This window comes from Lupinus angustifolius, chromosome LG05 (genome assembly GCF_001865875.1).
Source record: "Lupinus angustifolius cultivar Tanjil chromosome LG05, LupAngTanjil_v1.0, whole genome shotgun sequence".
Classification (NCBI taxonomy): domain Eukaryota; kingdom Viridiplantae; phylum Streptophyta; class Magnoliopsida; order Fabales; family Fabaceae; genus Lupinus; species Lupinus angustifolius.
In genome coordinates this window covers 837,567-853,419 of record NC_032013.1, presented here as the reverse complement: position 1 = coordinate 853,419, position 15,853 = coordinate 837,567, and the positions used below count along the sequence as shown (strand labels likewise).

Genomic DNA, 15,853 nt, shown 5'->3' with positions numbered 1-15,853 from the left:
AATCATATACGGGTACTAATACTGCATACCAAAAAAGTACCACGGATTCAATAACTACGATCTCATATTTACACTTATCTTCACCGGTATCCTTACTAATTTTAGTATCTTAAGAACTAAAAATCCTTCATGTGAATAACTATTACAGGATTCAGTTTTCTATATAAAAAGTATTATTAGTGCATGCTTTTTTATTTTACTTGTAATGAATTGTTCTGTTCTATATTTAGCTAAACAAAAAAGAATAAAAAGGAAACATAGATCATGAGAAATAGATCTGAATATAATTAACAGAATAACAATCATTCATGTTGTTACATCCCTGAAATAAATCATCACCATAAGTTTTAGATAAAGACACTAATAGATTCAAACTATAGCAACTTTCAAAAGATTGAATCAGTCAAAATTCAATGGATAAGAAACACATATATATAAGGCTATTTACTATTTTTGCATTACAAAATCAATGAACCAGATATATATATATATATATAATCATGATAACTACTTTATCCATAGATTAAGTGTTATTTTCTCTTTATATCAAGAACAGTTAAGATAAAAAAAGGGTTATTGTTAAAAGGGTTGTTTCAAATTCAGAAACAGATAAAAAGAAACAAGGAAAAGCATAATACAACAAAGGAAATTCTACAAGTGTTAATCATGCATACATTACAAAGATCATCATCTACATTTCGAAGACAAGGATCATCGGGTCGAATATGGAATGATCGAGTATTCGTGGAACAAAAGGCCAATGGCAATGTTTCGCCATCACCATCGTTATCACCATCGTCGTCGTTTATTAGGAAGAATATAATAGAAAATGATAAAGAAAATGTGTCACAAATTGAAAGAAACAATAGGGTAAGATTGCATGATGAAGAAGTTGCATCAAGTTCACGTTCTTTAAGTACACAACCTTCATCTAGAACTCAAAATAAGGTACATAGAAGCTTTTTGTCTTCCATTTTTGGTCGATGTTTGAGTTCTCCAACAATTCATGACTAATCACAATTATTTGAGTTCATTATATCATTTCTTGGTTTTCAAGCTATGTAAATATTTGGATCACTCTTCTTCCTTTCTCAATGAACTTTTTCTTTAATTATTTTTAAATGCAATCAATGTTCTTGAATGATATTATTGTATTTTTGGTAATTTTTACCGAAAAATTATTAGATGATCTCAAACCAATCGATAAATATTCATAAATGTGTGTCTGATCAATATACTCTAATCAATTAGTTCGAGATCATCTAATAATATTATGTTGATCACCACATGATATAATTATCATATACATAGCTTTAATGATCACATATTGCATAATGATTATAGGTTACTTGCATAGTTGCATGTAATTAATGGGCATCTATGAATAGTTTTCTAATTATTGGAACATATCCTTTGTTTTATTGTTTCGAGAGTAATTAATTTTTATAGCATGATATAATACGAGAAGTAAGCTTCTCTAGTATCGAATTTGAGTTGTTATGGAGCAAAATAACATGCAATGTGGGACAATATTTGGTCCCAAATTTTTATGCTCATTCCTACCATACAGCCCAAAACTCAGCTTTTGTATTCCTATTTTACATTTATAAATATTTCAAAAATTGATACAATAATTAATCATAATCTTACAGTCAATTCATAATTATTATACAATCATATTAAATAAAATACATTTAATATTAATAAACACCAGCTTTATAAATAACTCAAATAAGCATGACACTATATATAAAAAAACCAGTTTGGTAGGGTAAAGAGAAATTCCTGAATGATAAATTCTAATTTAATTATTTTTCTCATCACTATACACTATTAATTTAATATCAATAAAAAAGGCGGCCACGAAGTTCCCATCAAATGAGGTATGAGGACTGTAGATACACACAACCTTATCATTGCAAACAAAAAGACTGTTTCCGTATTTTAAAACCATGATCTCCGGAGGGCAAACAATTTTACCGTTGCGTGGAAGTTAGCCCTCTTATTACTTCAATATCAATGAATAGAGAAATTCAAAGATATATCAATGATAGTTACATAATCTCATGTGGAAACAACCTTAGTAACATAACAAGCTTGTAACTATTAAGAAATACATTACAAGGTTAAAATCTTTTGTTTTGTCCCTTCAACTTAAAAGCCAATTTGATTGAAATTGTTGTAGTCAAGTTTATTCAGCCTTATTGCACATAATAAATGTTCTGGCAAATCTTCAGGCTTGTTTCCCTGTATCAATAATGCAATATAAACTAAGTATATGGTAAAGGTGCAAGAAATAATAGTGAAAAGTTCAAAAGCATCACCTAAACCATGTCTTATGTGTGATTTAATCACTCAATTTCAAAAGTATATTCTGTGTTGCATGATTTATGATATCGTTCGACCTGTTTAGCTGATTCTATCTAGTAGGATAAAGACTTGATTGCTGTAAAAAGAGCCTGAACTCTGACTTAGATAGGAAATAGCCCATTACAAAAAAAATATATTACGATTTAGTCCATTAAGTTTAAAAATCGTTAAAAACGACCCTGAACTTTGTTTTTCGCGTATATTTTCCTTTCAACTTTAAAGTTTTAGATGGTGAAGGATGATTCACAACCGAACAAAAGATGATGATCTTTTTTCCCATTTTTTAAATTCAAAGACTATCGTGCACGACTCAGCGAGTTTTGTGGACTTTTCCGTAAAGAATATATGGAGTAAAAGTTTTAAAACTTGGTTCTTGCAAAAGAAAGTTTATGTTGCAAACAACAAGATACGAAAATTACCTGAATCGTTAGAGCAAAGTCCAAGTTACATAGCTTCAATCTTTCGATGAAACCTTCGAACCCTTTTCTAGCAATATAGCTAAATCGGTGTACATCCAAATCAATCTCAAGATAGTTTTCTCCCTGTGAAAGAAATAGCATCAGAATAGGAATCTTTCGACAGCTTGAAAAGTTTTCAGGATAACTCAATCGTATTTGAGATATAGAAACACATGTACACTATATGTTGACCAATTTGCATGTGAAAATGGGACAATGGTGAGATAGAGATCATGATAACGGAAACAAAACCAATGTCTTACTAATACAGAAACTGCAGTAGTGGTTGCTGCAATGGAAGAATAAACGTTCCACGAGAAATTATTGAAGCATTTAGTTTACATCGAGAACATGTAAGTGTAATTACCAAGTAAAATTCGTGCTGCGGACGGGAGAGAACAGGTTTTTCATTGTAAGCGTTCATAAGCTTCTTTTCAGTTGCACCTAAAGAAAGATTCTCCACATTTGCCACTCTACCTAAAATTTTCAATCTCTCCCTAAAGGGTGCAATTGTATCTAGGGGGAAGCCTTTAACTCTCTCGACTTCGTCGTTGATCATTTTCTGCCAAGAAACAAAAGAAAAGGTACCGAACTAGTTAATGAGGTTTCTAAAGACTATAAACATCACAGAGGCAATATCGTCTGAAACATAAACCAGAATGATAGAGTACAAAGGCGGAAAAGCATATCCCCTTACAGTGATATTTTCTCGGAATTGGTCTGGAAGGTCTTTAGCATATCTTTCAGATAATTTAAAGTACAAAACCACATTCATCCCATCACCATCATTTTCACTTTGGAAGATGGTGGCAGGGTACAATGGTATCTGCATTTCAAACAGCATAAAAATGTCACGACCAACGACCATCATGAAAAATGTCCAAATTGCGATGGATGTGTACGTGTATTATTAAACTTTCACTTTTATCACTGCATATAATACAGGATATTCAAGAAAATTGCCACCGATATGCAGAATGTGAAAATTTTGGAACTTTTGATATCAGTTCAGATTAAAATCCCGAACAAGGAAATATGCAGCTACCTGAATATTCACAATGAGAATAGAAGGGACATCCCCAGGTATGTTAATTGCAGGAATTTGGACAAAGCGGGCAATGTGATCAATTTTTCGTGGAGACAAAAAGAGGTCAGCACCAAGAGGGTAAAAAGCAGCATTGCTTGGAGCAAACTCTTTTTTCTTATCCCTGTCAACCATAAAACTATTAGTTAAAAAAATGCAAAGATAGAAAAATGCTCGGTAGATTAATGATAATGTCATCGCGTGAGCTTGACACAACAGTAAGGTTGTTGTTTAGTGACTGTGAAGTCACGAATTCAAATCCTGGAAACAGTCTCTCTGCTTGAGAGGGTAGGCTGCATACATCTCCCCTCCCCAGACCCCATTAAGTGGAGCCTCGTGCATTGAGTTGCCCTTTAGATTAATGATAATGTCCTATACATGAGCGTCATCCTAACAATAAGGTTCAATTACCGAGATCAGATTTAGTACAAAAATAGTATTTAGTTTGAACCTTAAGTAGTTCTTCCCCCGGACTCTGAAGGAACTTGGCTCAATTGGTGACCAAGAACCAGGCATTTGCTTCTCTATTGGACAAAATGGAACCAATGATCCTGCTACGAGTTTATGTTTAAGTGACCTCAGTGGAACTGAAACAAGAGACATGCAATGTATGAGTAAACCAGTAAAACAAGCGCAATCATAAAGGAATGCAGTACCATCACTTTCATAGTCATTCTAATTCTTCAACTTGCATAAAACCGAAAAGTTATAAATGATAAGAAACGGAAAGCAATTCAAGCAGGCGAAAATTAAAGAGAACACTAACATAATGTCATATCTGAAGACCCTTCCCTAAATTTGAAAGAGGGTCTAGAAAACGACTTCCTTCGTGAACCTGGTGTGTCCGGACTCGTTGGTCTTCTTTTCTCCACGGGGACGGCAACCGAAGAAATACAAGGCAAACAGACATTTGGCAGAATCCCACCACAAAAATCAGTACTAAGCTTTTTGTCCTCTCCAACTTCATCAGCATGACTTGCAGACACTTCTCCTGTGGAAAACAAAGTTCAACGGTCATCGGATTTGAACATACCATCTCTTGGATCGGCTCGATCAGCACTCTTAAAGAAGAATTGCTAGGTGATAATTAAACAGAACAATGCCTGATAATATTAACATATATCAATATATTTATTTACATCATCTATATATATCTCGCGGTGTTATAGAATGTGGACCACATCACGTAATACGGCTGTAATTGCAGCGGCAGCCACCATAAGGCCGCCATTGTGAACCGCTAGCATCCATTTAAATCCCTATCTGGTATCACCAGATTCAAACCCTTTAGGAGTTGAATCACTTGGCTCTGATCCAATTTCACAACCATTCAAAAACAACTTCCATACCAAACATTAACTAGAAAAAAGTAAAACAATCATGCTGATAAAAATTAAAAACAAAATTGATACTTCAAAAAATAACTCGCATACCAACACCATCGAAGACACTGTAAAATTCCTCATCACATTCAGAATCCAAAGCTGAAGCAGAATCAAACCAAGCAGCATCTACAAACAGAAAAAGTAATCATACAATTAAATTAATAAATAAAAAATCAGCTCCACTTCAAACTCAACAAAAAATAAAAAATTAACAGTATTCATTGAACTGGGCTATTCTGAAATCATAATAAAATTACAATTAAACAAAAAAAAAGGTATATTTCATAATTATTATACATATACATTTACCTGAAGCACGATTTGAAGCTTGAAGAACAGAATTAGAGTTAGCAATATTATTAGCTTCAATGTTGCGTGAAGAAACACGCCTTCTAAGGATTCTTCTTCTTCTCCTTTGATGATTCTGATGATTCTTGTTCTTCTTGGTAACAAGATCATCTTCCACTTTGGGTTTAGAACTACAAAGTCCCATTTTTTTTTCTTTCTATAGGATCAAAAAAATTGATTTTTTTCTTCGACCCAGTTGGTTTTTTATGTTGAAATTTGTAAAAATAGTAGCTTTTTCTTTTTTTGCAAAGTGGGTGAGAGAGAGTTAAGAAGAAGAAAGAAGAATGAAGAATGAATGGTGATTTGAGAAGAGAAAGTATCAAAAAAGCTTTGAAACGGTGAAGGGTCACTTCACTTATGTAATGATGATATGATCCAACGGTGATGGAGTTGACATGTCGATGCAAGTTGTGGAAGTGGAAAACCAAACCGTGTGCAATAATTGAAAAGCAATAGAGATCGAATGTGCCCGAGACCATTTATCAGAAGTCTATTATTCGACCTATAAATAAGTTAGTTTAAATTCGAGTTTTTGAAAAATATATTTAGCTTAATACTTTGTATTAAGTGATCGCAATATTTTTAGTTTGAAATGGAAGTAATTAGTTATACTATATTATTTTAATATTAATATTATTATATATGAAATTTTAATGTGAAAATATATATTAAATGAACCTATTTAGAAAGAGGAAATATGTATGCGTAAAAGTTTTATATACTGATAGTGTAATACAAATGAATGATGTACTGAAGATATATAAATTTTTACACTTACAGTACATAAATATTATACTTATTTAGAAATAGTCTTGTATTCAAAGGTCTTATAATAAGAATTTAAGTAGAGGACCAGATTAGGATTGATCTAGTGGTTAATTCTTTTTAAATATGTAAAAATATAAAAATCAGATTGATATATCTATCTATACTACTTATAAATGGAAAACCCAAAATAACTATCACCATGGTGTAATTTGTGGTTCTCCCTATTTTATTCTCACTATATTTTAATTTTTACAAAAAAAATCATATATAACCTAATGTTCCTCTCCACCTAATATAATATATGCTCATATTATTTGGTTAATTATTTTTTATTCTTACATTATGACTATCAGTCTTTAATGTAGAACATTACACCAATCAAATAAATTCAATTGTATATTACAATATTTAACACAAAATATTATGTTTGACATTTATGACATACAAACTATACATTATAAATGATAGGAAAGCGGATTGACAGACACGCTAGTAATATATAGATGATGGATTTGTTTAAGATAAAATATAGCCTGATCTAATATGTTCACACCTCTAGCCAATGTATCTCTTAATCGGATAATTTTTAAAAAATAAAAATTACTTATTCGTAATTTTTTATATTTATTATTGCTATTTTTGATAATTTTACCTAAAAGATTAAAAAGTATTTAGTTTTACATTAAAAGGTCATTTTTATTTTATTTAAAAGTAAACACTTGAAAATAAATAATTATTTTTTTAGTTTTCTTAAAATCAAATTTGTAGATAAACAAATATACAAGTCATTTGTGTCTTTGGGCACATCATTTCTCACAAGTATAATTGACTTCATTTTAAAAAATCCTAAACTTGCTAAATTATTTATTGTGACTTTTGTTTGTTTCCTTGGAAGAGATCATTGTTTGTTTGGGAATAGTAGCTAAATACAAACCTTGTGCAAATGTTTGTTTTAATGAAGAAGATGATTTGGAATGTAGAATAAAACTTAATATTTATTCATTCTCAATATAAAGATTTATGCATAGTCATTATATCATTCATTTAATTTATTTTTTCTAAAGAGTCAATATTGCTTAAATATGAATGATGAATAACACAATAATTATATAAAGCTCATACACAATGTTCATACATTTTTTGTCTCTTGAAACTATATTATCATTTATTTGTTAATTGAGTTTGCCTCAATGATTAGGGTTCTTGGTGATCCTACCCAATTCTTGTATAGAACATTTAATTCAGAATATAGGATACACTGAAAAAAGGAAAAGAGATCAGCATCGGAAATTGTTTTTAGCTATTTGGGTGTGCTCAATTTTGGTTGAAAAATAATGAATTTGTTTTTTATGGAAACATCAATGTTCAATGTATATATTGATCCTCTAATTTGTATTGATTATGTTACTTATTCTATTCTTTAGGTTAACAATTCTTGTGCTTCTTATATTTTCATTTTTTAGTTATATATTCATAATGTAAGAATAAAAGTGATATAAATACATAATAAATAATTGAACAACCATGTAAAAAAAATTGAATGGAATATCTATATATTATTATTGTAAAATTTTTTACACAATTATTACGTTATCCACCGTTCATTTAAATCATTCTTTAAAAAGTCAATAATAATTAAATATAAATACATACTGATACAAAACTTAAAAAAAATTCTGAACAAAGTTGGTAGTAATTCTTGTAGTTTGAAAAAGTGAGTATACCAATAAAGGTAGTGATAGTTTTGTTTGTTAGTTTAGTCAATAGTATCGTGCAGACAGTAATGTGATGGGCCACTATGGGAGTACGTGCTTTTCAAAATAATGCACAAACTTCCAAGTCAATAGCTTCTTATAACTACCTTTACTCCCACCATTAGGTTCTGTATAAAAAAAATAGTCGGAATCGACTTACTCAAAGAATAAGTTATTTATCATAGTTTAAAGAAATCTAATGATTAGATCTATTTACTAGTTTAAATTATTGAATTTTTTAAAATTGGTGGCTATGATAACTTACTCTTAAAGTAAGTGGATTCAATGCCTAAAAAATATGAATATAATATTCATGTATTCTTAATTAATACATAACCACTATATTATTAACTGGTTATTTAAATGACCTTTTTAAGAGATAATACTAATTAAATATAAATAATAGATTATTTAGTTAAAATATATGGAACTCATTTAATATTATTGTATATATTTTTTTCTCAAAAAAAAAATAGATGACCTATTATGTATTTATATATGTTATATAACAGTTCATTTATATTAGAAGTTTTATGATATATAGAACTATTTATTATAGTAAATAAATTTATTAAAATGAAAAATGTTGGTTTCAGTTTGTATTTTCACATACTCTTACATTTACATAATAAACTTTTTTTTTATTTTGATTCATAGAGGTAAATAAGAGAGCAAGACATAAATGATAATGAATACTTCTATGTGATGTAAATTTACATTAAACTAACATTGTTATTAGGTCTACTATGGATTCTTCAATGTAGATCACATGAGCTGGTTATCAAATTGAATCAACCACTTCTTTGTACATTGACAATCATAAATCTATTAATTAATCATCCAATTAAATTTATATTGAGGTTATATTGTTAATCTTATTTCTTAAGAAATATAATATATTTATTTAATTAATTAGAAAATATTTATCTATACTATACTACTTAATAAACGGAAAACACAAAATAACCACTCCATCATTGTATAAATTGTGATTTCCAATTTTGCCTTCATTATTCTTATTTCTACAAAAAAAAATCATATAACATTATCTTCTTATTTTATTATTTTGAAAGTGTATTTAAAAAGTTGAACATTATACCAATCGAATAAATTCAAATGAAAATTACAAATTTTTAACATAAAATATTATATTTGTCATTTATAAAGTACAAACTACATGTTGCAAAAGATAAAAAAAATGGGTTGACAGACACGACATTGATCGTCAACATGCTAGTATCTCACAAAATGCATTTGTTTTTTCTTTACTCAAATAAAATGCACTGTTCATATGAGGAGAGATAGTGAAAACTCTAAAAGAAAATATAAAGAAGAAAAAATAATGAAGGGAAAAATGTAATTTTCTTTTAAATGGTTAAAGAAATATAAGAAGAAAGAAAGTCACTACCAAGTAAAAGGTAAGGAAAAATATAAATCATAAATGTATTGCATATAAATGCAATTAAATTATATTTTTATTATATGTATGAGAGGGATCTATTTACTCTATGAGTAAGTTAAAAAAACTACTCCACAATTTAGTCATTAATTCTTTAAAAATTTAATGGTTCAAATCTAATATTTAAGGTGAATCAAATCTCATGTTGAATTTGTATTAGTTGTGAATGTTGAAAAGGTTGTGAATATAATTGTGTCGGTTGGAAAAGGTAAAATTATAACAAATTTTGAATCTCATTGTCCTTAATTTTTCTTTACTCATCAGCAAAGAGAACTTTTCTGCTAACCCCTAACGATTTTTTCTCACTTTCATATGCAAACAAAAGAAAATGATTCACCCTTTTTATTATCTCACACGAAATAATAATAACAACAAAGAAATTGGGTGAAAAAGATGGGTCTTTTACTGTTTTCTCCTTGTGTGGATGTTGAAATCCACATAAAACACACACGTGTGGGACCAACATAATGAATTATAATATATATAATAATAATAATAATATATATGTGGATGGATCTGTTTACACAGAATTACGTTATACTAATTATAGTTGATTTCAGTTATTCATTTTCTTAAATTTAACGGACCAAATTATCGACATGAATTCCTATACCCTTATCTTGATAATTGTTCCCTCTATGTGAGAAAGTTTGATTGTAATACATTCTATAATCTTTTATTTTAGTCATGGATCACATTTTTTCATTTAGAATTGAATGTAATCCATGACTGAAATATCAATAGCAATCACCGAATTATTTATTTAGTTAATTATGTCATAAGATTGTTAAAACAATCCACAAATGTTAATATCAAAAGCAATCATTGAATTATTCCATTTTTGGGGTCAAAATCACGGATTATTGTAAATCTAACCATTTAAAACATTATCATGTGTTTTCATTTTGAATTAGTTATACACTTTTAAATTTAAATTGTTAAAGTCATATTTTACATTAAGGAAACATTTAAAACAACCTATGTTATCCCTTTTAAACATGAAATTGTTTATCTCAAATTAATTCGAAAATGACAACAAGGTTTTCTTGATTTTTTATTTTAAAAATATTAGTAATAACTTACAAATGACATGGCAACATTCCTCTCACGACATAATTTCTCTTTTATATTTTATATACAATTGGTGATTAAACTACTTTTTAACATGGCAAGTAAAATTTTAATACATCTATCAATACTTATAAGAGTTTTTTTTTACCTTAATCACCATTATATCATTTACCATTCATATTTAATTATTAACGACTTTTAAATATAAATAATATAAATAAATGAATAATAATATATACATACTATATAAATCTTTATATTGATAATGCATGAATATTACATTTTTTAAATAAAACTAGTAACCTAGTCGATTAGGTAGTACTATAGTAATATTTAGTTAACTAGTTCGTTATTAATTAAATTCTAAAATGTTTAAACTATATATATATACTAGTGTGTCTATAAGTATTCATGTCTACAAATCTGCATTCTTATTTTATAGTATTAAATATTTTTATTAAGTATTCAATTTTTATATATTTCATTTTAGAGAATAATTAGAATATGTTTATTATAATGTCAAATTTTAGGTGAAATATATGATTATTGTGTTAGAGAATTAGCTAAGATTGTATAATTTTTTTTTTGTAGAAATTAAAAAATGATTAGGGCAAAATATGGAATTGGAAATTAGTTCAAAGTAATAATTACCCCGTGTTTTGTGCTTATATATATAGTATATAGTATATATAGTATAGATACATATAATAATAATAATATATGAGAAAATAATTAATATTATTTAAAACACAAGCTGGTGAAAATAAGTTGGAAAACTAATAAAATAGGATAAAATATTATCTCACTAACGGTCAACAAATCTAAACCAACAACTTTAAGTAAATCTTTACAATTGGATTATTTTACTTTTAATTTTTTCCTAACAGATCCTGCCTTATGCATTATTATATTCCCCTTTTTCTTATTGTTGCCTTCAAATTTTCCACCCCTTCTTATTATTTTTTGAATCTTAAAATAGCTTCCATGCAATAAAAATGAGTGTTCATATTTGTTCAATATGGTTGAGAATGGGTACTTCTTGGTGATTATTATAATTTTCATTTTTAATTTTAACCATGCAAATTAACTAAGGAAGTTAGGAGTATTTTTTCCAATATAGGTGATGCAAACATATCTATCTCTTGGGTTGTTGACCCTTAATGATATAAACACTAACTTAACAAATGATTAATTTCACTAAAATTTTTTGGTATTAATAAGGGTATTCTCTCACCCTATAGATAAGAAATTAATTTCTTTTAGGACGTGTAGTTGCCCTCCCAATACGTGTCGTTCCCCATAATTGAACTATCGACCTTTTATTTATCATAAAGTTTTAATTAAACCTTACACTACTAGAACAACATCTTGATATATTAATTTCACTAAATGTTCAAACTTGAAGATTAATTAAAAAGAGAAGATAGTTAATGATGATTGTGTACAAAAAAGTATAAAGTTTTACGCGTCTTTGTAATATTTTCCCTAAAATAAATAGTATTGTCAATGCATTGGAAGAATGGTAGACCACACATTTTAGTAATCAATTCAATAAAAAGATTTCACAAATTAATTAGTTTATTGGTTTGACCCATTACGTTTTAATAACATCTAAAGAGTTTGAATATTTCTTTTTGGACAAATTATGAAATAATAGATTTGATATGCAACTATCATTCATATTATTAAACATTAGACTTAAATATGTTTATGCTTCCCAATGTTGATAGAGATATATTTCATTATCATTGAGGTGGCTTCTCAATATAAAATCCATAGCTTTCAAGTGAAAGTGAAGTTGTTCACATTAATTAAAAATTCTCAATTCCTGAAAAACATAAAATATATGATTGAGATCAAATGAAAGAGATTTTGCACAAGTCTCAAAGAAAAATGTATACACTAATATTGTATGAATTTTTTATAATACCATTTTATAATTTATATTTAATTAATACATTATAAATGAGTGATAGATAATATAATAATTTGTATAACTTTTTAATTGATAGTGCATTGATAATTTGATATTACATCCATGTATCATCGTGCTGATCCCAATCATTCAAGAATTAGACAAAAATAATACTTTAATATTTTTGGGGAAAATATACAACCACATAAATTGAAATTCAAAACAATAATAATTAAGGGCATCAAAATGAACCCCAACTGTTGGATCAACTTGATTAATTCAATAGCGATGAGTTTTAAAATTCAAGTTCAATTTTATTATGATAATCAATGAAACTAAATCAAATCAAAACATTAGCTTCAGTTCAATTTCACAACTCAAGTCAGTTCTTTTTTAAAGGAACTATTTAAGATTGGTCAAATTCACTTCTAGGGATTTAGGAACCACCCAAATTAAACTGAATCACATATTAAAAAATATTTTCATTGTTTCATATACCTAATAAAGTAAAGGAATAAAATAAATGTCATATTGAATAAAGTATTAGATTTTGAAGTTAGACTTTTTTAAATGTATTTATATTATTTGATTTGAAATTCTCACGTTGGAATCCTTGAACCGAATGTTTAGCATATTTAGAATTAATATACACCCATATTAGGAAATATAGTAGCTAAATATATTAATAATTAGTGTATCCTACACTCAATAGTGTATCAAATATATTAATAATTAAAGGCCCTTTTTATTAGCATGAATCTTTACCATTTTGCTCAACAATAAAAATTCAATCCTGGATACCTACAAACTTTGTATAAATTCTTTATTATTTGCTAGTTTCTTCTCAAAGCAAATATATATATCCTCATAAAAAATCTTAGAAGATATTGTACTTGAGATGTTATATAAGTAGTTTTTTATTTTTTCTTTCAGACAATTTAAGAAGTAAGAATGTATTATTAATCACACAATTTTATTATGATAATCAAATATATAATAACATCTTGTTGACATTTTAACATTGTTTCAACATTTTCATAGTATTAGTCTTTTGCCAAGTTTCTGGATATGGCTTGGTTTTATGTATGCATTTATATTATGCATATGAATTGTGTTTTAAATTTTGAAGTATGTATGTTAGTTTTTCTTTTAGCTAAAATGGTAGTTGAAATGGATAAATAGTGCTTTATGGAAAATAATTTGAAGTATTGTAAGATTTTTTATATATATAAAATAACCAAATCGTGGAACTGAAACAAACAAAATTGTTCATGGTAGCTTTGCGTTTGGTCCTATACAAAATTTCATCATTGACAGAACTATTCAGTTCATGAAATGCACTAAAAACAATCTAAATTGAATCTTATATCCCTAATTTTTTTACATGATCTACACATTATCCACAATCCACTTTTATTACTTTTGTTTAAGAGTCAATAATGTTAAACTTATAAATGATGAACAATGTGTTAATAATGTATATAAACACTTGCATTTTTAGTGCAAAAATATTAAATCCAATTTAATAATAAAATTAAGCTATTCTAATATAGTGTCTTACCATTTTAATTCTAAGGATAACTACAATTTCTTTTGGTACAACCAAGGGTATCTCTTACCTTGGTAAGGAATTAATCTCTTTTGGATATGTGATTGTCATTTCCAATAAGTGTCGCTCATAGGAATCGAATCTTTGACTTTGGAGATCCAGTGAGACCTTATACCACTAAACTGACATCTTGTTGGTAATGATAACTACAATTTATTATCACTTAAGTCTATTACAATAGTATTTATAAGCTTAATCTCTTATAGTAAACTGGTTTACAAGTGTTGGTTTAGTAGTATAAAGCCCTACTAAACTTCAGGATGACTAACATGTCAAAATTTCGATTCCTGGAATGGACACTTGTTGGGAGGGATAACCAACTTTTAATACGATAGGACATTTGGACAGATTTTTATGTGGATAAACCCTTCTCGAGCCATTTTCACTTTCTCCTTCTCTTTCCTAACTTTTTTTAAGATATATTAGAACACTTCCATTGAAAATAGAATTTACAAAAAATATTATAGAACTAAAGGAATGTTAGAACAAGAACAAGGTGAATAATATAAGAAGATGAAGGGAGGAGAAGATATTAATTCATAAGTGTTTGTCATGACAAAGATTAACCTCCTTACAAACATTGATAAATCAAGACAAATTAGTTATCCACTTTTTGTTTAGTACAAAACATTCTTCTCCTTGTGATCAGCAACAACAAAATGGGCAATCCTGCCCGTTTAACAAGCACCCACAATATTCTAATACTTTTGTGGAAACTATCAAAATCATAATATTATAGTTACAGAGTGCAATTTAAAATATTGGTGTATGCTACGAAAATTAGCATGCGATTTGTCATCAAAACAATAAGAAAATTTGTGATTCCTAGCAACTTTTCATCTCTAATGTTCTAACTTTGATTATTTTTTTTCATGCAGGAAACAAGGACCAATTTGATTACATAAATGTTACCCCTCCCATATACACAAGTTGACTATGGGGTTCAGATGAGGCAAATTTCATAATTAGTTGAAGAAGATACTTTTATTGCAATACCTACTAAAAATTTTGATTAGTAGAAAACATACATGTTAATTTTTATTATATGTTCAAATTTTATTGAAATAAGATGGGTTAGGAACATGCTTTTGAGATATACATAATGACATGTTTGGTTTTCACTATTTTGAGGGAAACAATGTTTTTGAAAATTTATTATAACCTAACTTGGACACTAAATCCAAAACACATACAACATTCTAATTGAGCTTTTGTTGCTGTACATAGAAATCTTGCTTTACACATGTTTCTTGTGTGAGATAAAGGCTTGATTGTTATTGTTAATGTAGTATCGGCCAAACACACTAATGCTTGTATATTGTGCAATGCAAGTATGATATATTAGATAAATATTGGTACAATATGGAATTGTTCGTTGCCAATTTTGGAGTATTCATGCATAGTAAATGTTAGATTATTACACCATATTACATGTGCTCTACAAACCCAAACTTTACAAGTTTTGCATGGTATGGACTCATAACTAGATATGAACCGACATGTAGCATGAGTGCATTGAAAGTTATTTGTTTGTTGTTTGCTAATCTTTAAATTGAGATTATGACTTGATTGTTGTTGTTGATCTTTGGATTGAGATTAGGACGTGCAAATGTTAAAAAATTGTGAGAGGGT

At 28.1% G+C, this 15,853-nt stretch overlaps 1 protein-coding gene across 1 annotated transcript; it reads right to left on the bottom strand.

Moving 5' to 3' along the window:
* On the bottom strand, positions 1,966–5,951 carry LOC109347315. The gene is made up of 9 exons (XM_019587073.1): positions 5,607–5,951; positions 5,346–5,423; positions 4,679–4,903; positions 4,364–4,499; positions 3,874–4,036; positions 3,526–3,654; positions 3,196–3,390; positions 2,790–2,912; positions 1,966–2,247 (listed from the first exon to the last, which is right to left on the bottom strand). Exons 1-9 carry the CDS (start codon positions 5,788–5,790, stop codon positions 2,155–2,157), a joined length of 1,326 nt encoding a protein of 441 aa, XP_019442618.1. The 5' UTR covers positions 5,791–5,951; the 3' UTR covers positions 1,966–2,154.